This window comes from Larus michahellis, chromosome 3 (assembly GCF_964199755.1).
Source record: "Larus michahellis chromosome 3, bLarMic1.1, whole genome shotgun sequence".
In the NCBI taxonomy this organism is placed as follows: Eukaryota; Metazoa; Chordata; class Aves; order Charadriiformes; family Laridae; genus Larus; species Larus michahellis.
The window spans coordinates 36,073,396-36,096,710 of record NC_133898.1 but is presented as its reverse complement, the minus strand read 5'-3'; the positions used below and the strand labels follow the sequence as shown (position 1 = coordinate 36,096,710).

At 37.9% G+C, this 23,315-nt stretch overlaps 1 protein-coding gene across 1 annotated transcript in view; it reads left to right on the top strand.

Moving 5' to 3' along the window:
* The window catches only part of BABAM2 (BRISC and BRCA1 A complex member 2), a 177,260-nt gene that overhangs the window by 134,469 nt on the left and 19,476 nt on the right, over window positions 1-23,315 (top strand). Inside the window, exons 9-11 of the mRNA XM_074579678.1 lie at window positions 2,017-2,087; window positions 3,564-3,646; window positions 20,452-20,605. Coding sequence (XP_074435779.1) covers window positions 2,017-2,087; window positions 3,564-3,646; window positions 20,452-20,605 — 308 coding nt within the window. The remainder of the gene's footprint in view (window positions 1-2,016; window positions 2,088-3,563; window positions 3,647-20,451; window positions 20,606-23,315) is intronic.

The following is a 23,315-nucleotide window of genomic DNA, read 5'->3' as shown; positions in this document are numbered from 1 at the left end:
AAGTTAATAAAGAGAACTCCATTATCCATTCCCTTATGTGCTGTACTGTGTTGTAGTAACACACTATAGCATTTCCATAGACAGTTTTTCTTCTGCCAAGGTAGTCCAAGCAGGGACTTAAGTTCACTTAAGGTGAACTACGGAAGGAATACCTTCTTGATAAGAGTTGAGCACCTAAACAGGGCATTAAATGTAATGACTCTCTTAGATAAACAACCATGCTTGGGATCAGATCTTGGAGCGGAATTTTTTTACTGTGACATGTTATGATTTGGGATAAAATGTTATTTTATAGTACAACACTGCATTGTAGCCTACTATTTTGCAAGTAAATACAAATGTGTAGTTTGCATATTATTTTTCCAGTTGGAAGATATCTAAGTTCTCATACCATAGTAATCACTGTAGGTTTTGAGTGCTTTCAGTGATTTTCTTCTCAAGATGTTTCATCCAGATGAACTGAATCAGCAGTCTGTTTGGGTGTTTATACAGTAATAGCTACTTAAGGTTGCTGAAAAGGTTTTGTTCTGCTTAGCTTACTGTTTAAACAAAAAAGAGTCAGTATATTATTTTGAAAGCTTCTCCTTTATTTAAGTGTAATTTTCAAAAGAAAGCTTACAGGCCAACATCAAGGAATCTGCCTATTACAGACCTCTTATTTGTATTTTTATATTATTTTTACCTTAATTTGTCCAAACAAGGAAAATAATTTTATCTTTTAGAAAAAGTTCTGCAAAATGTGTTTCCATAATTATATTGGAATCTATCTTTAGAGTTGTTTTTGTTGTGGTTTTCTGTGAAAATTACTTTCTGTTTTTAAAATCTGCAAGTATACAGGACTTTTTTTATCCTTTCTTAAACAAAGTTCCTTAAGCAAACTTATCATATGTTTTCCTTTTCCCAAAATAACATTTCAGATTCCACACAAAGCCTTCAAAATAATTGTGGGGTTTTTTTATAAAATGAAATAAGTCTCAGTTTATAAATAGAATTTAACTTTAAGGGGTACATGATAGCTCTCAGCAATGATCGTATCAAGGCTTTTTCAGAAAATTTAGGAAAGCGTTTGCCAGCCAAGGAACTCCAGTATTACCATAGCCAAGAAAAATATTCTTCGTGCTCTTTTTATGTTTGGTGGGGAAAAAAGGCTTTTAAAATGGTAGTTTTCATTCTGGAAGGCAAGGGGATTTATACAGGGAATCATATATGGAACCATACCGTTAAGTACTTGGAGGAACCAGTAGTAAACCAGATGCTCTCCTGGCCTGACAACACACGCATTGTTTCTGTTATGGGTCAAACCCTGTTCACACTGTTCTGCTAAGTAATCCCATTCAAATCAATAAGAAAACATACATGGTGTGAGAAGAATTTTGCCTTAAGTCTTCCAAGTTTAGCATTGTTGGATTTTGTCTGTGCCAGGATGGAAGTCTTTCAAAACCCAGAATGCCTCAGAAATTGATGCTCGCAGTTGAGTAGGTGGCTCCCTGAGTCAGCACGAAACCACCAAGAGAGCTTAGTCTTAAGAAGATTTTGTTGGAGGTGCAGTCTTCAGAAAACACACAAGATCAGTTGTGAAATATATATTATTTTTTTTCTTCTCTTTTGTAACCAGAATGTTATTTTGACACTTAACCAACTGTCAGTTCAGGTAATTATGATTTGCCTATTGCAGCTTCCTGCTCAACTTCAGCGAGGCAAGGTCGCGCATTTCTTTTCTTCACTCTTTATCTTGTGCAGTTAAAGAGCGCTTCAATATATTGTGAAAGACTAAGTTTCACTCCAAAGTGAGTGAAGGGATTTCTTTACAAGACTTTCTGTGTGCAAGATCCACTGTTTGTTTTCAAGGGAGTCTAGGATTCTTCAGGGGAATCATGCAAGCTAAATGTAGGATTCAGAACTACTACCGTGTCAAACATAAATCTTCCTGAACAAGGAATATATGACAAATTGGGAGCGCTGGCTTTTTTTTATCTTTTTATAACTCTGGATTCGTTTCTTTCTTTCTTTTTTAAGGTACAATATGTTATTCAGGGATACCATAAGAGAAGAGAGTATATTGCAGCTTTCCTGAGTCACTTTGGAACGTAAGTTTTATTTTGATGCATTATTTTCTGTAGCATGGGGGAAAGTGTTGTTTTCTGCCCTTGGTCTTTGGTTGTGTGACTGCTGTCCACTGGATAAGATGAAATCTGGTCATTTTTCACAGAATGATGTGTATACATAATCTCTCTGTAGCGGAACTGGAATGAATTTCAGCGTTACTTCACTTCTGTGCCAGTTGCCAATCCGATTTCACTAGAAAATAGCTGATGATGGGAAAAGGACAGTAGGGATTTTCTCCGTGCAAAAGAAATGTGCTCATTTAAATGACTGGAGGGGTCTTACAGTAATAGGCAGTGACTGAGGTGGGAGGATGGGGATGTGGATATGGTTCCAAGCCTTGCAGGACCAGAAACCGCTGCTCGGCACGAAGGCAGGACTGGGAGATCAGGTGCTCCCACCGCCGAGCAGTATCTTGTCTCCAGAGAGAATGGGCTGTCAGGTCATATTGAATTCCTGCAGTTCAAAGGTCCGTGGCCTGGCATGATGACGCATTAGCTTCACAAATCAACTAATGAAGAGTACCTTGGCACTGTGAAGGGTAGGCACTTTGGGTTCTCACCTAAATACTGACTTGAGTGAGAGTCCAGGAGCCGATGTGACAGCGGTTGCCTCACCAGCAGTGCTTTACCTCATTGCAAAGAGCAGGTTTCCGCTTCGAGTGGTGATGCTGAATGACATGGATATTCGGAAGCACTTCAAATCTCAGGTCTCTCAAGTTAAGGGTAGGAAGACAGGTGGCTTCTAGCATGCACCCAAATTTTACACAACTCTAGACAGATAATAATGACTTGAATTGGACATATGAGTAGATAGAGAGTCGATGCAAACTCAATCCTTATGAAAACAAGATATTTCTTTTTCTTCTGAGAAAAGTACAGTATAGAAATGGCCCGAGTGTGCTTGTGATACTGCTTGAGACTTCTAGAGAATACCAGCTCCTGATGGGTGAAACTTTTGATCCATCTACTGAACAAGTCTTCTGTCTTTAATTTTTTGTATGCTCTCATGTTTTGCTTTTTTTATATATACTCTCTTGAATTTTCAAATTTAAACTCTTCTCAGTCTGAACATTTTCAATTTTACCCTGTCACTTACTACAGAGTCAATAAACTATCTTAATCTAAGCAACATACAGGGAATTTGTGTGTGTACAGTTGTTATGAATTTAGACTGCAGAAGCATTAGCAGGTCTCCTTTCATTCTAAAGTGTATTTATATAAACTGAATATGGCCTTTCTTAAGAAACTCACCACAGCATAAATAAGAAGATTATTAAGATTAAAAGTTTCATCTAATTTTTTTTGTAACTGTTAATAAATAAAGCAAATACTGGAAGTTTGTGAACAAACAAACAAAAGCCAGTCCCTGTAATACAGAATTTACATATTTGTTGTTCAGTATTGGAATGAATGGTAGGTAAAAATTGTATTCATTTTTTTTGTATTTTTTGTTGATAGTGGTGTGGTGGAATATGATGCAGAAGGTTTCACAAAGCTTACTCTGTTGCTGATGTGGAAAGATTTTTGCTTCCTTGTTCACAGTGAGTAACTCTTTGCCTCAGGCATGAATGTCTATCCTCTTGAAGATACAAGTTCAAAAGGGAAAAAATACAATTACAGGAAACAATTTAAATGTTTTAGCTATTTTTATCCAGTGCTTAATGTATTTTTGATGTGGCCATGACACTTTGAAAACACAAAATCCTGATTGTAGTTGGAGAGGGAGAGGGGAACCACATTGATAGCGTGCTCTCTGCCTTACAGAACGCCAAAAGCATCCTGGGAAGTTTTTCTGGTAACTTCAAGTTTAACGAGTTGTAACTCGTCCTTTCAAAAGTGTCAATAATGAGGACCAATCCTGTACATAACCTGGGAATACCTAAAATCTTGTGTAATTGTCAGGAATTAATGCATTGATAGTGATTGTAAACACACTTCAGTGTAGGGAAATATATTGACTGAGAAGTAATACTATACTGTCATTAGGAGCCAAAAGTTATTCCTAGACTGAAACTGTGTAATCAAAACTAACAGTTTGCTACGGTACGTAGCTAGATTTGCTGTCATTTGAAATTTTTAAATCAAGATTGTATTACTTTCAAAAAGGCATTCTAAAATAAATGTATAGGAATTACTGCATTTAGAAATTAGTAAGTGTGGCTTTGTTACTGCTTTATACTTGATAACTTAAATAGCAGTTATTATTTTTCCCTATGGTAAGGCGAATTTCACAGGTATCAAAGATATTTTGATCTGGGGAAATTCAGTCATGTTACCCTTTATTTTTGATTGCTAAACTTCTCATCTTTGTTTAAAATAATTATAATGCAATCTGGGCAGCTGCAACGTTGGTGGTTGTTAGCACTCTAGCACTGGAATATTTCAGATTACGTCATTTTGATTGTGGGCTAGCTTTTCGTGTGGAAAGCTAATGATGTCTAAATGATGTCATAGAAATTTGTCCCAGAGTTTTTAAAGCAAGAAATGGGGATTGCTGTTGTTCAGAGAAGTCCTTCACCCTGTGTTGCATTGGAGATCATAAAAAACGGTCTTGCTGATCCCTTTTTATCGCCTAAGATCTCCGGACAGTAATGACCATAAGAGGTCTAGAAAACTCAAACCTGAAACTAAAAAACTTCCATCATATTAATATCATTTACATTGTGTAAAAAAGAAATAAAACTGATCTTTTTTGAAATACTGTCCTTACTACATCTTTACTTACTCTTCAACTACAATTGAGGATTGTTCACTGGGTGATTGTCTTCTATGAGATGTTGCTTCTTTACGTACAACCTTCTTGAAGATTTCCTACCTTTCTTACTCCTCAGTACGTTTGGCTTAATTTTATTGGTGTTAGAATTCCTGTGGATTTGATTTTTGCCGTGGGATAATATAACTTCATAGATGTTGAAGCAGTTAGATTTCAGAGGAATCAAAATTCAAATTTCTGTTAAATAACAGAGTAGGTTTTGACTGTGTAATATTCACAGTGCTCAATTTAGCTGGCACGAAAGCTGCAATTATAACTGAATAGTTTATCACTATGTATTAACCCTGTGGCCTTAGAAATCATACAGTGGCTTAGCTGTGTAAGCCATTGCATCACCCGCTTGTTGAACAATCCACTGCAAAAACATTTATGTTCCATGCACCGAAGGATATTGCAATGAAAGGATTGAAACCTGCACTTCATTTCCTGAGTGAAGTAATGTAGGCTTTCATCTCTTAACCACTGACATAACTATGTATATTATGGTTGAATATTTAGCAAGCGTCTAATAAAATGTCTGGGAGAGATACCCATAAGTTCAAAACTGTTCTACTTTATATATTTACTATAGTACGCAGAGAAAGTATTCAGAGGAGAATAAATAGGTCAGCATACAGTAAGCACCATGGCAAATCAAATTAAAGGAATCATAGTAAATTTTACTGCCATCTTAATTTTGGTTAAAATTGTAGGTTTACTTGAGATTGTGAGATATATAAACCCTAACGTGAGCTGTATTTCCTTTAAAAGATGCATTCAGAGATTTCAAAAATAACTTTGGGGTCTTTTTGCAACTATTTGCATTCAAAGTTACAATCTTTTTTGTAAATTATGAAGCAAAACACGTTAGAAGTAAAATGAAATTACTCAGAATAGTTTTATTGAGTAAACTGAATTAAGGATAAGAGAACAGAAATGGCAAAGTAGTTCTGGATTGCCAAAGCCCAATAAACACAGAACAATTTCACTTGCTAAAAAAAATTATTTGTGCAGTAGTTACAGAGTGAAGAGCAAAGTCTCCCCGCTCTCCCTTGGAACACAGAAGAGCTACCTAATTGCAACCTTAATCATTAGATTAATGTAGCTGCTGAAGTTATTATATTAGATCAAAGAGCAGTCAAAGGAACTGTTGCTTTAGTGGTTTAGTTCTAAAAATTGATCAAGTGCTTTCAAATATATGACAGAAGACAGCATTCAGAGAAGTTCATGCATCCGCATGGAAGAGGAAATCGTTAATCAGGCTTAGTGCTTTTGATATTGATACTGCTTACAGTACGAAGCTTTGTAAGTAAACTTCGATATACTCCTGATTTCTTTCTCTTCTTGTTTAGAAATCAGATACAATTAGGTTTTGGAGACATATTTCTTCACATTCTTGTTCTCGCATGCAATCTGTGTATTTATACCATATATAAATATAAACATAAGTTACATTATCTGTGCACAATTAAGAATTAAGTAGCGTTATTGGTATGGACACAACAATAGGACTCCAAAGCAACCTGCATGTAAGCTTTTCAAAGATTAGTTTGTATCTTACAAGATTTTTAGGTAATCAGCATAAAGGAGATTGGCAGACGGCAGACCGGTTGCAGTAGCAAATGAAGCACTGCTTGTGTTAGTCGTTAACTTGTTTAAGACCCCTTGAAAAGGAGAGATATTAAACTAAGAAGGTTTTTGTTGCATTGAACAATATTTCAGTGGGTGGAGAATGTTGGAAGCTGTCAGCATTTGTGTCTTAACGTTCTTATGGGACCTCAGACTTAGGTGGAGTTGGTGGGAACACTTGCTGACACTGCCCGTAGCTAGCTGTACGGGGTTTTAGCTTCTCTGCTGGGTGATACCAGTGACCCGAGAGGTCCAAAATGCTGGTCGTATAAAGGCTAAAGTTTAATTAACGAGCTTTCTTGCAATGGGAGTGCCAACTGAAGTAGCTTTTTGTCCACCCTCTTACCTATCTGTGCAGTTATGTGGTTACCTCTATCAGAGAAAAAATAGGCAGCATCTCAGCAAGAAGGAGGGTTTTATACAGGAGAGAGAAGCAAGCAAGGGGCCTAGAGCATTAACTGGGTCGTAGGAGGTTATACCTATGAGTATTAGGCTTTGGGTGAAAACCGGCTTCTAGATTCAGGGGGTTTTGGTGGAAGTCATCAGTGCCAGCTTCTGATGCATTCCTGTTTGGATATTGCTATCTGCATCCATTTGTCAGCAGAGCAATGTGCGCCAGTGCAGTCAGCCGGTGTGGTTTGAATTGAAGACCTGAGCTAAACAATTGGGGTTCACGCGCATAAACCTCTTTTGGATCTGGATTAGCACATCTGTCCACAGCCTCAGAAAGCAACTTGGAAAATAAAGACACAAACAAAGAATTTTTCGTAGCTGTGTTTGTCAGATGAAGCCTGGGAGGAGGGGGGGAAAAATAGGACATTTTGGGAAAGACCATTAGTAGCTGGGAAGACAAGTTTACACTACTGTGCGGAGAAAGTGCAGTTTATTCCAGTAGCGTTCAGAGAAAGAGGACTGTGTGCCCACTCACTGTAAGTAAACAAAATTGCATTGAAGAAGTAATTTGTTCTATTGATTCCCTTTCTAAGCAGAAATAACTCATTAAGCTTCAGATATGGTTTTAATCACGCAGTAGAGCAACAATAATCTGTAGAATTTTGGTAAATGTTAATTTTTCAGGAACGTGGTGTAGTTTAAGATGCTACCTGTCCTTTAAAGGAGATTGCCTCACCTCTGGAAAGTCAACAGAGCTAATGAGCATTCGTCAGCCCCTTCGTCTATTCCTCCTGCAGCTGTTTAAATAAACAAGTTAGACTTCGTGGTAGTAAATGGCTAGCAAGGAGGTTTGGTAAAGGCTTAAATGGAAGATTTTTCCTAGATGAATGTGTGTCTGATCACTTAGTGTTTGCTGTTTGGGTTTAGAAGAGCTTATGTGAGAAGGCAAAGGTATTTTCCTTCATCTAAGATTGTACTTGTTCTTTTTGAAATTGCTTCTGCAGATTCCTATTTGAAAAATCACATGCCTACCACAATAACTCCACAGTCACTGAGATAAACAAATATTTCTTACACATTTTTATTATCTGAGCAATTTGGAACACAGAACATGAGGCCGTTTTGTGTAAACATTCCTGTAGCTATTTCAGTAGACCTTTCTCTGCCTCTAGTTTTGGCCGTAGAAACCTCTGTTATTTAGGACCTATAGATCTTGTTAAATGTAAACGTGAGAAGTAGCTAGTGTTTCTTGTTTTGATACAGTATTTAATTTGGTTGGAATATGCTCAATGACTCCTGTGTGCTACTGGAGTATGAATAACCAGTTGAGTGGGTTGGTAGTTTTAGAGATTTTTTTGTTTTCAATTTTCTGTCATGGAAGACTTGCTCACATACCTTTTGGAAGCTGGAAAGAAGATAGCCTTTGAAAGCTGCTCTTCTTCATCAGTATCAGTTCCTGGCAGTCATCACAATTAACACTTAAAATTCCAGGACAAAAGTCTTTGGAGGAAATTAAGATCGCATTGGCGCTACTTCTTCAGGGAAGTTAGGCTGATTATGAATGAGAAGTCTCTTCAAGAAAAGGTATGGAAAAATAAACTGTTGTCTGCCTGAGCCCTTTCTTAAAACAGGGCCAAGTGTTGAGTGGGATTTTTACATTTGATCTCTTCTGTGAGGTTTTATCTAATGATCCTTACATAGTGCTTTTATTTTATTCTTCTCATTGTTCCTTAAATGAAAATGGGAATTTATGACTGTGAAAACTAAGGGAGAAGGAAAAAGAGAGGACATGACAGTGTGAATAACAACGTATAGGAGAATGGAGTGATGTCTGGTAGCATTAGGAAAGTAAGATAGTTCAGCAGAAATGTCAAGCATAATAAAATAAATGTTTCAGCTGTCTAGTATGAGAAGTTCAATGCTGATCAAAAAAAATCTGCAAAGATTGTATAGGAATGTCATTTCATTCCTAAATGAGAAACTGGCGATTAACAAAGCCCCAGTGATGTAAAACTGGCTGGCAGAAGTCAAAAAGCCTTTTGGATCTTATGCTTGGGAGTAATTTTTTTGACTGTTCAGTAAGCAGATGAGTGTCCGTCACGAGGCAGTCTTTTCCTCTGACTCTCTCAGTACTTACTTTTAGTCAGTACCATGTATTTCCTTGAATCTGGTCTTGAAAGTTCTTGAGCGCATGTCGTTCTGCCTACAGCAAAACATACCCTGAGCAGTTCAAAACTTTGTACATTGTTTTAATCACCACAAAGCAAAGTCTTCTCTGATGTTCCCTGTGTAGTGAGGTGCATATAGCGTAACTGAAGTCAAATGACAGCTGCAGATAGGCTGCAGTGCTGGGGATCGGGCAGCGTGATGGAAAAGTAGCCTGAGTCACAGGCTCACGGTTCTGCACTTAACTAGGCATAGGCAGGGGCTAATCCTAGGACTGAATTGCAGCATTTGGAAAATTAATTAGCCCTTTGCTGATCATTTTTTCTTCGTTGCATATTTTTCTTCTTTATTTCTAAGGGACTCTGCCAGCTAGTTTAGTTTGAAATTTGTATTGAAAGCCGATAGTTTAATTTTTGTCATTAAGAGTACGTTAAACATCGTGTTCCTTTGATTCCGTCCTGGATATTTACTTGTGTGTGAGCTGAATGAGATTTTTCCGTGTTCAGGTATTCATAATAGATGCAAGTGAACCTGAAAATAGAGGTTTTCTTTTCCTGTTTTTCTGTTTCTCTGTGTTCATTTTGGAGTCATGTTACTCTCTATGAACTAGTTTGAGGTTCATATTTATAATTCTGATAAAAAAGGGAGAATGGACACAAAGCAATTTGTAAAACTTGGTGTGAACAGCAACAAACAGGAAACAGCTGTTGTGGTAAAAATTACATTTTACAAGTATTTTATGATGGCCTGACATGGATGAACTGGCAAAGTATTATTAAGTGTCACTTTGCTGCGGATGTTACCTTTTTAATTTCTCAGAAATGCATATATTTGCCATACCTTTAAAACTGTAGTATGTTGCTGTAGACATTAATTGATGTTCTTCCAGGAACTATGAGTGCTTTAACTAATGGTCCGAAAGGCTTTGTAATAACTTCTTATAGAATTGCACTTTTCAGAAAAGTGAACTGTTGCTTTTTCTTATCTAATAGAGTACAGCTACTGTGTGCCCAAGTATATGGCAGATAACTAACAAATTCTCAGAAAAGATGCCTGAGATAGAGGAGTGATATAATCCTATTTTATCCAATCAGGTTTTGAAAAAAGTAATTAGGTCACAAAAAGTCATTGACAAAGTTGGGACTTTTATACAGATTATGATACTCTTTCTTCTTACTGTGTCTTATGTCTACACATTTTGATGTTGTCTCACATGGCATTCACAGGTCATTTTTCTCTAAGGTAAGAACTACGTTAGAGGTGTGAGATACAGTAAGTTGAAAATTGCTCACAGTAGCAAGTAAAAAGCAAATATTTTGTTTTCGGTCTGGAAAGGAGATGATGAGCATGGATTTCGCATGGATCAGTCCTGGGCTCGATATGAGGCAATGCTTTCCGATAAAAACAGGTTGATACAGAACATCACAGGATTATTAGAGATATGAAATTTCTAGAAATAAGAGCTGCATCAAGAAAAGAAAGATTTTCTGAATCCTTCTTCCCTGCCTGCTTCCTCTTTCTACCCAATGACAATTACTTTGTCACCAAATCAAACTTTTTCTAAGAATCCATAGGTGACACAGCAATGGCACACAAAGGTGACTGTTGCATGCCTTTTATGAGTTAGATAAATATAACTGACTTCTGAATAATAAGAAATACACCTTGGTTTAGAGTTAGGAACTGGTCACAAAGATGCTTAAATGTTCAAATGGGGGAAGGAGGGAGTGCTTAAGCTGCTTTTTCGTCTCCTTTGTCACCAGTTCCCCCACCCCATTCAGCAGCAGTCCCATGTTTTCCCTAGTCCTCTTTTTGCTGTTGCTGTTCCTGTAGTAGCCCATCTTGTTGTCCTTAACTCCCCTTGGCAGATTCAACTCCGGGTGAGCTTTGACATTCCCAACCCGGTCTCAGAGAGTATCCACATCTCATGTGCTTCCTTTTCATGTTTGAGTTTTGTCAGGAGCTCTGTGTTCATCCACATAGGCCTCCTCCTGTGGTTGGCTTTCTGCTTGTTAGGACAGACCATTCTTGAGCTTGGAGGAGGTAATCATGGACCCCTCTTCTTTCCAGGACCGTTATCGCATAGGATTCTTCCATGGGAGGAGCAAGATCCCTGAACAGCCCAAAGTCCGCTCCCTGAAGCTTAGGGTTGTGATCCTGCTATTTGTCTCAGCTTCATCCTCAAATGGAGTATTCACAAGAGAGCATCAAAAATGACTGGTAGTCTAAAAAACATGGCTTAAAAGAATATGTTCGACAAACTGGTTCTTTAGGTCTTGAAAAGACACCGGAGGGGTAAGCCTTGAGAAGTGTGAAAGGTGGCTTCAAGGGCAGAAGTGATAAATTCTAACGCTCAGGACTGGGAGGAAGCAATGGGCCTATGTTGCAGTAGATTTCAGTTTAGCTTCAAAAATACCTGGCGTGGCTTAATTGTCTGGTTGGGTTGGGCAGGATTACACTGCGTTGTCATGTGAAAGCTGTAAGCCTGAAAGCTTGAAAGAACAGGATACCGTGTGTGTCAGCAAAGGGTCCTCTTGACCTGCAGGATAATGTCAAGCTGATCACAGATGAGAATGAAATAAATCAGTTTCCTTTCAAATCTCAGGCAGCATTTAAAACAGGAAAAAGAATTTACTTGCAGGCCTCATAAGCTTAATGAAGTATCAGTGAGAGAAGGCGATGTTTTTGCACAGCTGCTTTTCAGGTAAAAACGTGCTGTAAAAGTCTTCCAGTCCTGCTGGAAAGTAACACAGAACTTCTCAGCTTTTAGCAGCGTGTCTCTGTACTGGGAAAGCAGAGAAAGAGTTTTCACCTTTTCTCCACCAGTAACGTGCAATGGTCACCAGCCTGTGCCAAGAAAGGGCACAGCGTGCTTTTTTATGCCCATAACAACTGCAACAGTGTTTAAAGTACAAGCTTGAAGCAATTCAGATAGAGAAGAAGCAGCTTTTAGTAGCATCAATCTCATCAGCACTTAGAGAAGTTACTATAGAAACTGTTACAGCAGAAACAATAAAAGGAAATAAAAACGGAAGGGGGAGGGAATGAAGATCTTTGAGAATTTGAAGTAAAAATAAAACTAAATAGATGTCACTAGCTGAAGCTAGTGAGGTAAAAATAAAAAGCCTTTCTCTTAATTAAAATAATCACGGTTACAGGCATTAGAGAAAGAAAAGACCTGGGAGGCCATTACGTCACTTCTTTGGGCTCAATGTAGGATTATTAGATATTCAACGGGATATTTTTAGGAGGTAGTCCAGTCTTGCTGTAGAAGTCCAAAAGAGTATGACTTAGTTGAGGTGGGTGATGACACTCCAAAGCAAGAAGGCATTATAAAGCAGTTTTTTGGGTTAAATTACATCACTTTTTTTATGGTCTTTGACCACATAGCTGGAAACTCCTTGAAGAATATCTTGATTTGATCTGTTACTTAGTTCCTCTGTAAGACTAAACAAAGAATTATAGATACTCTGTCTGCAGCACATGACTGTAACTTAAGGTATTTAAACTATTTTTGGCACATTTTTTTAAAATGCTGTTTTTATATGAAGGATAGGGTACTTAAAAAGAAAGATGCACGTTATGATAAAGACGGGATATTTTTACAACTGTATCAACTGTCTATGGTGAAAGAAAATCAAAACAATAGTAATCATAAATCTAGTTGCCATTAGTGCCTGGACTATATTGTAGTTCCCATTATCAGTGGAAGGAGGACCACAAGATAGATACGGTAGTGTATGTCATGCAGTCCTTTTCAAATAAAAATGGGTTACATACTTTATATTTAAAAAAAAACCAAACAAACAACTAACAAACCAAACCAAAGAAAACTAAAAGTGATAAATTTATTCTAGTCTCATTGAAATCCACAAGTAAACAAATCTGCTCTCTGTAATGTGTCAGAACAGTTCAGTCCATCACAAGTCATTGTCTCCATTACCGCTTCTGTATCTGAGACTTTGAAGTTGGCCATTTCCAGAGATGTGACGTTGTCACAGGACACGTTAAGGAAAGGTGCATACTGTTGGTGCAAAAATTTTTAAAAAAGAACAAATTCTTATTTCAGATCTAGCCTGGACTGACAATAACTGAAAGACATTCCTATCCAATTAAAGACAGAAGAAGGAAAAAAATAAGGAAAATTAGATTCCTTCAAGTATTCCTTAATGTGACAAAGAACTTCACCAAAGTTACTGCAAACGGGGCATTTGCCAGCATTTTCAGTAATTGCTGTCAGCAGCCTCGCATTCTGGAGGTGGTGCCTTAAACCTCTGCTAAAGAAAAGGTTCCTCAGCATTTTCTGCCTTTCTTATTCCAGCTGAGTTCTTCCTAATGACTTTCTAATAACCTTATCTTCTGAACATCTCAGTGGGCTCCCTTCCCATTCTTGAATATTATACTTGCTGTCAAAGGTCAAGAAGATCATGTTTTGTTACAAGGATCAATTATACAAATGCAGTTGCAGGACTGGCTCCTTACTGAGTTATGCTGTTGCCAGACCCATTTCCCAATACAAAACAAGGAGCTGTAAATTTCATATATTCACGTAAATTTTCATAATCCCAAATATTGCCATTTTTCCATTATTACAATCACACTTCAGTGTTTATCTTCCATTGATTAATATTGTACATTCAGTTGATATATCAACTGATGCAGTTAAGAAAAAAACAGTTGTCTTTTTTCATAGTACTTACCAGTACTTTCAAAAGGACATAGTACTTTTTCATAGCATTTATTTATTTTGTATATGTCACCTTACTAATTTACTACGTAAGTGTTGACTTTGCCAATGGGGTGGATATTTCCTACAGCAAGGGCAGACTTAATTATTTCAAAACCAGCTGGGATTACCAACGCACCCAAAGTGCTGTAAGTGTTGCAGATAAAATTCCATAAACAGCTTTTCATTTCACATTTGAAATTTTGAAATGTTGGTTTCAAAATAGCATCTTCCTGCAAAGAACCTGTTTTTCTCGAGACGGGATGTTAGCCCTAATAATATTTAACACATTCAGATTCCTATGACTGTGCTCTGTTAACCTAAAATCCCACACTAATGCCATTGATATGTTATTTGTCATCCTTGCTCTCTCATTCTTGCAAGACTACATCATCCCGCACCATTGCAGGATAGCTGTGGCATTTTGTAATTCTGTGTGTTCTGAGCCAAATTCGCCCTTTCATTTTTTGCCAGCAGAACGTAGGCTAAAGGCCTTCAGCACACAAGAGTCGAGGAAAGATTCACTAGGCAAAATAGCCTGAAATCCTGCCCTGCAGAGATTTGTGCCAGCCACTACAGTCCCCAAAATACTTGTGGCTGAATCTATTCAGGTTTCTCAGTGGAGACAGTGATCAATACGATTCCTGAAAGGCGTTCTGTACTGGAATTTCTGTGTAAAAACTGAAGATAGCTGTTTTCCCTTGAAGTTAGGTGAAGATTTTTCACCCGTCGTACAGGCTGTCTGGAACAGCTTTCCCATAGGAAAAGTCGTGTCAGAAAATCCACTTGAAATTTTCTTGTTAAAATAGACCTTGATAGATATGTAAGAAGCATTATATGATACGGTATCTGTGTTGCCACTGAGTTGCATTGTAAATTCACGTGGGTCTCCTCCACACTAACACATCAGGAAAACTGGTGAGCTCCGAGTTCAAGGAACTTTTCAGTTTGAGGCAGCGCATTCAAATCCACAAGTTGTTTTTCCCAGCAGTGTGAGCTCAGTTGCAAGTAAAGGCAGAGAGAATGTGAAATTTACTGAACCAAAAAAAGAACAGGCAAAAGGATGATGAATGTATACTAAAAAGAGGCAGTTCTGGAGCCTGGGATTTGTATTTCCTGTTTCCATGACTGACTTCATCAGAAGCATTTGGATGCAGGGGCAGTCTCTGGCCAAAGTTGGATGATAAGTAAGCAGTGAGTCAGGGGAGTTCGGGAAGAGAACGGATAGTATCAGGCAAAGATTTTTCAGTGTTCTCTGGAGATTTGGGTTTGGCACATCTTTCCTGTACCCTTCTTGTTTTTTCCGGTGCAGTAATTTAAACAAAATTTTTCAAAAATGTGTCCAGTAATCATTGATTCTGAAGTACCTACTGTCGCAGTCAATGTTGGAGGGTGTTGTGTTTGGCTATATAAAGTATTATCTACTATTAAGTCTCAGAAGAATTGGGTCCCACAGGCTGGCACTCAGTAGACAGGTTGACTGTCCCTGCCTTGTTCATTCGTTCCCAGTCCAGAATCCCTAAATAGCCTTTCAACTCATGAAGGTGCCGTGAAACAATTTTTTTAGTATTTTATGTAGCTATCGTCATCTCTTACGATGATTAGAATCATCACATTGAAAAGCTCGTGCAGAAACGAATACGTATTTAATCAGCGCAAGGCTTCAGTGTTGTGCAGTAGATAAATGCAGAGTGGTAGAAGCTGTCAGATGGGGCAAACCAGAATAGTCTCTCCTTTGGCCAGCTCTGTCCAGGCTGGGAACTGAGCTGGAAAGAATACGGTGTTATCTTGTGTTTGAAGGCTGCTCCATAAAGCAAGCAGAGATTGAATTAAAGTTGCACAGGCCATGAAATCTTGCAGAAGTCGAAATCTCAGCAGTAAAATATCCGGATCAGCCAGTGTTTATGAGTGCAAAACAAACTACAGGTGCTATAAACTGCAGCAGATTCAAGCATCCTGAAGGTTAATAAGATAACCGGTATAGTATCATCCAAGCATTAAAACGGTGCGTAACATTCCGTGAGTAAATGTTGACTTCTGTGAAAACAAATACCTAGATTTATCCAGTGCCATACAAAGGATGAAAAAACCTTTTCTCTAGAACAGGGGAACAGTATATGGAAGTTTTTGGAAATATTACCATCTACGTACTTTGAAATATTTGCATGGTCAGCATGCATTTCAAGCAGGGTTTTGTTTTCCCCGTCTGTTCTCTACTGTACTTGGAGGCAAGGAGGGGAGCACTGTGGTAAACCTGCCTTTTTCTTCTGAGCGTTTTTCCTTCAGAAACCCTGTGGCAGCGCTGGTATATGCCTTTGTCGAGACATCCTTTCCCTTCATACCCTGTTCAAAAAGCTGTAAAATTAGATGCTAAAGATTAAAGTTAGTGAGACTGTCGAAATCAACTCTGTAGCTGTTGACATAAGCTTAACAAACTAGGTAACCTGTTCCAGGTCTCAGATGGTCATTCTTTAAGAAAATGAACAATTAAACCTTACTGATTCATTGCACAGGATTTTAGTTATTAATGAATCAGGATTTTGGCTTTAAGATAACCATGTTTTGAATATATGTATGCATTAAATGCTAACTAAGTCAAGAGAAGCAAATTTGTGTGTTACTTCTCGATGGTTTCTTACGTTTCAAAAAGAGAGCAACTTTGACTATTTATAAACTGTAATTAAGTTTCTTTACAACATGACTCATTCTCAACAAGCAAGTCCTTTTTCTTTTGCTTTCTTATGAGCTGTGTGGGAAAATTAGGGTTCAATCGCCGAAGAATTTACTCAATGCTTAATTACCCAAAACAGCCCTCCAAGTTCTGCTCATGTAGAGCTTTCATAAAGACGTGATTTTCCCCGCACTATGGCTTTCTAAAACTTGACTTTTAAAAAATGATCTGTAAATTGTAACACAGGGGACAGCAGTGTTTCACTATGGCATTGGCTTCTTTCTCCAGCCCGCGTCTTTGAGCTCCTCTTAAATTAACAGTGTGATGCTTAGGAAAGCCAAAGTAAGAAACCATCAGTATTAAATTACTTTGAGCATGGATCTGAAATAGAAAGCTTTACTTTCCTGAATGAGCTAATTGTTTAAATTTTCCAAAGGAAATGTTTCTATTTCTGTGAGAGAAGGGGTAAATGGGACTTCCTCTGACATAATTTTCATTTTAAATCTGAGTTTGACAGCAAGATTTCTACCTTCATAACCAAATATTACTGCTTAACTGCATGACTTGTATAAGCTTGCTACTTGAAGTGACTCACTTACGTAGATGAAGTTATTTTTAGGGAGATAATTTGCGCTGCTTAGAAGAGAGGAAAAAAGGGAGAGAGAGTCCTACTAAGAGCTAGATCCCTCATTATAGTTTACAGAGCTCATGAACCCAGCATCCAAGCAAAAGATGACTAAGCAAGGGGTCTATTGGTACTTTCAGGAATTTACAGACATGAGTCATCTGCTTATTTTCTGCAGACATATCACCAGGGTACTTTGTGAGTCAGCTGTTATTTGGAAATAGTACTTATATTCAGCATGAATATGTTTTTGTAGTTCTTAGGTAACTAGCATGCCAAACCAAAGCGTGCTTTTATAGTTTGCCTAGTTCAGGTGTTGATTTACAAAAGCAGTGCGTTGGTTTTAGCTGTGATGCATTTTTCACGACAAAGTGTAAATGTTGACTGGGATGTAATTATGATAACGCTCACCTTTGCCACCTTACATGTCGCGTGAAGGTAGATGTGATTTTGTATTGATGCACAGATTGCGAGACAGATTGCCTATACGACCAGGTAAAAAGAAAAATTTCTTCATCCACCTGTGTGACTATGGGCAGAATTTGAACTTTTACCTTCAAAGCACCTTGCTAGCATTGATTACCAATGGTATTTGCTTGCTTTTCCTGTACGATAAAATGCTTCACTCCAAATCCAAGCATTCTGTGCGCTCACGGTGTCAATGGACAGGCATCCACTGCGACGGAAGTGAGTTCTTGCCTTCCCTTCCTACTGCCGAAATAATAGCTGGCTACCTTGAGATATGTATAACACTTTACAACTCAAGGCTGTTTCCTGTTTACGGGCCTTTTAGGTGTGGTTGTGTTCCAGAATTAGGGACAGGTTTTTTTACTTGGTCTGGGCTCGTCTCGCACCTTGGAAACGCTTGGGTTCGGAAAATACGAGTTTGGGGATTTTAGGTGAAGGGTAGTGTAGAAATCAAAGGCAGGTCAAAGTTTTCAAAACTCTACTTGCAGTTCAGGATGATAACTGCTGTTGGCCAGATGTGGGATGCACAGTTTTAAATCTAATCTGATTATCTGATTTAACAGTTTATAATGTAATTCCTGAAATTCCTATGCAGGTTTTGGTTAATAAAAGGAGAAAATGTTTTCTGTTATATTTGGTGGTACGTTTCCTGGAAAAATATTTTTATAAAAGAAAGGCTTCTCGTAACAAACGGAAGCGTCTCTGTAGTGATAGCAATGTCTTAATTATCCGTTTAAAGAGTTTTTCTAGTGCTAGATACTTTCTCTTAAGTGCAGACTTTCTCTTTTAGGTAGCAGGAAGAAAACTGTTACTGCTTGCCCCCATTATGTAGACAGAGGTTTTCAAAGGAAGGTTAATGAAAGACAGAAATTCTCAAGTACAGAGTTAAATATAAGGACTGAACTATTACTCAAGTGTCTTGCTAAAGTTTGTTATTCCTTTCACACAGTGATAAAATACACAAGTACACAGAGTAGTTTTCCTCTAAGGAGCTGGTACTTAAGAAGGAAAAAGATGCACTAGAGGAAGGGAGTATAAGCACTCAGAGCCGAAGAAGTATATTTATAATGTTAAAATGGAGAACCTTGCTCCTTGCTTTCCACAGTGAAGTCCTTCAGAGACTGCGGCACATACGTACCACTTGCAAGGGGAGGAGACAGCTCGCTTGCTGATAAACGGCCTCGATAAGCCAGTGTTTTTCAGGGTTATTATTTAATAATCATGTTATAAAGAGGAATTTCACGGAGCAATCTTTGAGTCTAACCTTCATTACAGCGGTGATCGGGTCTCAAATTAGCAGAACTCTGCCCATGTCATTATGGCTTAAATATCTGCTGGAAGCTGCTGTGGGAGCTGAGTCACCAGGACTCCGGGAGTTATCACGTGTAGCTCAGACCTGGGTCATGAACTGAGCAAACGCTGTCGTCCGCAGTGATTAGTTGTATTTTGAGACTACAGCTGGAATATCGCATTCGGTTTTGTGTACTTCACGGCTACAAACAGTTTTACTCTTAGAACTTGGAGGGTAATTTAGGAAAAATGGAGCTGTGGTTTGGCTGATGCACATCCAAGTATTCAGACATGATTAGAAAAACTGAAAAATGTAGAGACTAGCGGGATGATAGCATGGGATTTAGAAAAATAAAACGTGTTTTACAGTGATACCTCAGTGTTCGAGGAGAGATTTCAAAGAAAGTGCTGGAATCTCTGCTCCATGAAGTATTTAAAAGTAGAAAACACAGTGCATTACCAAGCATACTGGAGAGGAGATCTTGTTCCACCTGAGGATGGGTTCAGTTCTGTAATGCTTTTTCACTCTCTTCAAATTCTGTTTGTAGTGATGGTGCCACTTGCTTTGGTTCCTGCTTCAGCTATTATAAGCTATTTATTAACTTAGCCTTTCCTTCTCCTTGAAAAGGACTGTGAAGTGACAAATAGACAATACTAAGAACCCAGGCTTATATGAATGAATTATAAATTTATTAATTTATTTCACTCATTGCTATAGGAAAAAAATGAATTCATTAATAATTCAAGTAAATAATTCAAGTCTGTTGTCATAACTCAATTTAAGTACAGATTTCTGAAGCCTCCTGAAACTAAAAGATGACCAAGGAAATCTAAACTATAAGTCTAGCAATGAAAAAGTTAAAAACCAGTTTGTGACCGTATTATTAACTGCTGTAGACTATTTTCTTGTTCTGCCAGACCTAGCTGATCGTGAGTCAGTGATAAGCAAAGGGAACTAAGAGGTTCTGATTTTTATTTTTAGTGAGATATTTTGGGTATTAATGACTTTGCAGTGTGTTTTTGGTTTTGTGGGGACTTTTTTTGTCTGACAGATGACAGTAAGTTGAGATCTTTTCCAACTCATGTGACTGAATCTTTATACATGCTTTATCAAATCATTTAATCACTTTAAGTCTCAGACAGCTGTAAAATGAGAATGATAATGCTTTTGATGTCCATGGGGGCACTAAAATGAATTGGCTAAAGCAGATAAAGAAAAATTTGTTTCTTGAATGGAAAGCGTAAACAGAATGTATTTTGTGAGTTTTTGAAAGGGAAATTTTCACTATAAAGGAAAATACTGCATTACTTTTTCTATAACAAAATAATCACGGTGTAAACATTATGATTAACAGAGAAATACACTTGCTAAATTTTTTTTTAATTATGTACTTAGCAAAAATGCTTCCATAAAGCAAATTGTCCCATACAGCAGTATGTTGGAATCATTACTTGTAAGAAATACAGAAATATATTTTAGAAGTAATCATCAATTTCTCCTTTTCTGTCACATTTAAATCAATAGAGAGAAACGATAAATTCACAGTAAAAAAAAAAAAAGCAAAAAAATTGCAATGGTGTATTTTTATGACTTTTTTTCCTTTTCTTTTTTTTTTTTTATTTCAGTTGACTTACCCCTCTACTTTCCTCGAGACCAACCAACCCTAACGTTTCAATCCGTCTACCACTTCACTAACAGTGGCCAGCTGTACTCCCAGGCCCAGAAGAATTACCCTTACAGCCCCCGCTGGGATGGCAATGAAATGGCCAAGAGAGCAAAGTAAGTCAGATTGCCGTTTCCTACTAAATATTCCATTTGTTACATGGTCATCTGTCGGTAGAAATCGCATGGAATTAACTGTACGTTTCCAGCGTTATAAAAGCTGAACCTGTTTTTGTTCTCCTATAGTCCTAGCGTTCCCATATGAGTACAGACAGCTACTTTATTAATCATGCTCATTACATAAGTGCCAGAGGGCTGATCAAAGAAGGCTCTTTCTGCCAGGCGTTGTTCAGGCGCAGAGCGGTGACAATCTCTGCTCCAGAGAGTTTCCAATCTAAGTAGACAAGATAGCCCCCAGCAGGAGCAATCTGCATGGTAGCAGTCAGTCAAGGTAACTCCATGGTTTTGTGTTGGTGTGGGGGGCACCCTGAAGGGAAGCATGTGAGATGGGGAGAGCGAGGAAGAAAAACCTGAAAGATATGGAATAAGGCTGTAATAAAAAGACACAGAAGAACAGGAAGAGGTAGAGCAAACCACCAATCTGGCATAGGAGGCAGTCCTATCAGAACTTGAGAAACTTATATAAAAGTCTGAATATCTCTTTATTTTTTTTTATTTGTTTTTTACTGCTTTTTCTGTTGGCTAGAAATAGAGAATCTTGGACTGTTTCCGCAGCAGTTTTTCTGCAAGCCCACATTTCAGGCTGAGGGGAGACACCACTTTAGTCCAAGTATCCCCTTAAGTTAGGGATGACAGGACAGCCGCCCCAAAGTGGTTCTGTTGCAAGGGCAAGCTGCCGTGGGCAGTGGTGCCCCTTTTGTATGCTAGATGTCGTCCCTGTCTTCTAATGAAGCAAAACGTATTTTACATGAATGGAGCAATATGGGCAACGGCCTTGCTGCAGTATTTCAATTTTGCAAAGTGTAAAAATGTTAGAACAGCAACAGATTTAAGCAGGCTGATCGTCAGTTGCACAGCACGTAAGGGCATCAAACTGCATAAATAATAAGGCATATCGGAATGAATGTTTTGAATGACAATCAGAAGATTAAATTAATTTAGCAAAGATGCGTAAAGAAGAAATGAAGATAGTTCAAGCTGAGTAAATCAAATGAATGGCATGGTCAGAGACTGATTGTAATCTGGAAATGATGGGAGCAAACAACAATTGACTGAAGCATTTGCAGATTTTATAATAATTTAAATTTTATGGACAACATCAAGTAGCATTTGATTTTGTTGCATGGTAATAGAAATTTTTTTGCTAGTATTTGGTTTTCCTACTTTACTATATAGGAGAGCCTTGACCAAATATGTTGGGTTTTTTTTAGACTTGTTTCTTTTCTCTAGCAAAATATTATGAGTATTTTGTTAAAAACAAACAAACAAAAAAGGATGAAACAATAACTGGAAGGATTACTGTGGCTTTTATTATGACTGTACTACAAAATGCATTTCTTTTGCAGCTGGAAGCTTACAAGTACCTGTATGCTGTCTGCTAAGTTTATTCATTTATGAGTGGGCGTATACAAATGGACCTCTCTGCCCTGCACTTGAAATTTAGAAGTTTTATAACGGTTCTTTTAAAAAGCACTAAATGTGTATGCTTACACGTGAGGTTATTCATTCTTGTGTTTAAGCCTTTGCATTTAAATATTAGAGTGGATATGTAATATGAGAAAGATGATGAGAAGCGGGGTAAGAAAGTATGCTGCGATGTCTGAAATAACTATCATTGATCTGCAAAGACACAGAGAAGCTGCTCTAGTTAAAAGCGCTTTGCTTGCAGGAACAACTAGTGATTCCTGGGTATGTACCATTAATAAATCTGCATCAAGAAAAGTATGATGCTGTGGTATGTGTTAGCATATTTTAAGAAAGATTTTTAACACAATTGAGTACCTTATGTAAACAGTGTTTAAAATATTTATTAGGGCTTCTTACAATAGGTTAGTGTGTTTCAACACAACCAAATAATTTTTCATTCTACTTTATTTTTACTGTAGCCATGTTATGGACCAAGTATATGAGAATATATGTAGATATATAGGAAAGCATTATAATTAAATATATTAGCTCAAGCACAGCGTCAAAACATCCCAAATAAAAACAGAAAAGAAGGATACATGATTTAGCATCTAGAAAAAATGCAATTCTGGTCAGCTGAAGTAAATTTAGACGGGATAAATCAGAGACATCTTGTTTGTGTTTCTAAATACTGTCTGTTTAGGTTTTGCTTATATGTAGTCTTTTTCCCTCTTAGCCAAATGGTCTCCCAAGTGCTCGGCATCCTTTGAGACAGAACAGCTCTGTTTATCTTTCTGGCCCTACTGTTCTAGGGCCACAGGATCTCCCACTTGACGTTCTGGTATCTGACCAAATTCTCCAACTTTATTCTCAGACACTTGATCTTCTTCACTTTGACAGCAGCAAGGATGGCTTTTGCACCAACTGGGTTCATTAGCCGTCCAGTCATGTACTGCAGCGTGTATACCGTCTTGCTTTATGCTATGTAGAAGCACCACCAAGTTTGAAATACCAGCACTCAGAGATTTTCTCATCCTCAGTTTTGGCAAGCCCTGCCACTCTTCTCAGCACAGCCTGCTTATTCATGGGCAGAGCTGTCGTAAGTTCCTGCCAAAGGGACTTTGATTCCGTGCCCAGCCTTCTCCCAGGGTTGGTTTTTTGTGTTCGTTTGTTTTGTTGGGTTTTTTTTGTCAAACAGGTAAGTCCATCCAATTCCTTCAACTCAGGGGCTAGACTTGAA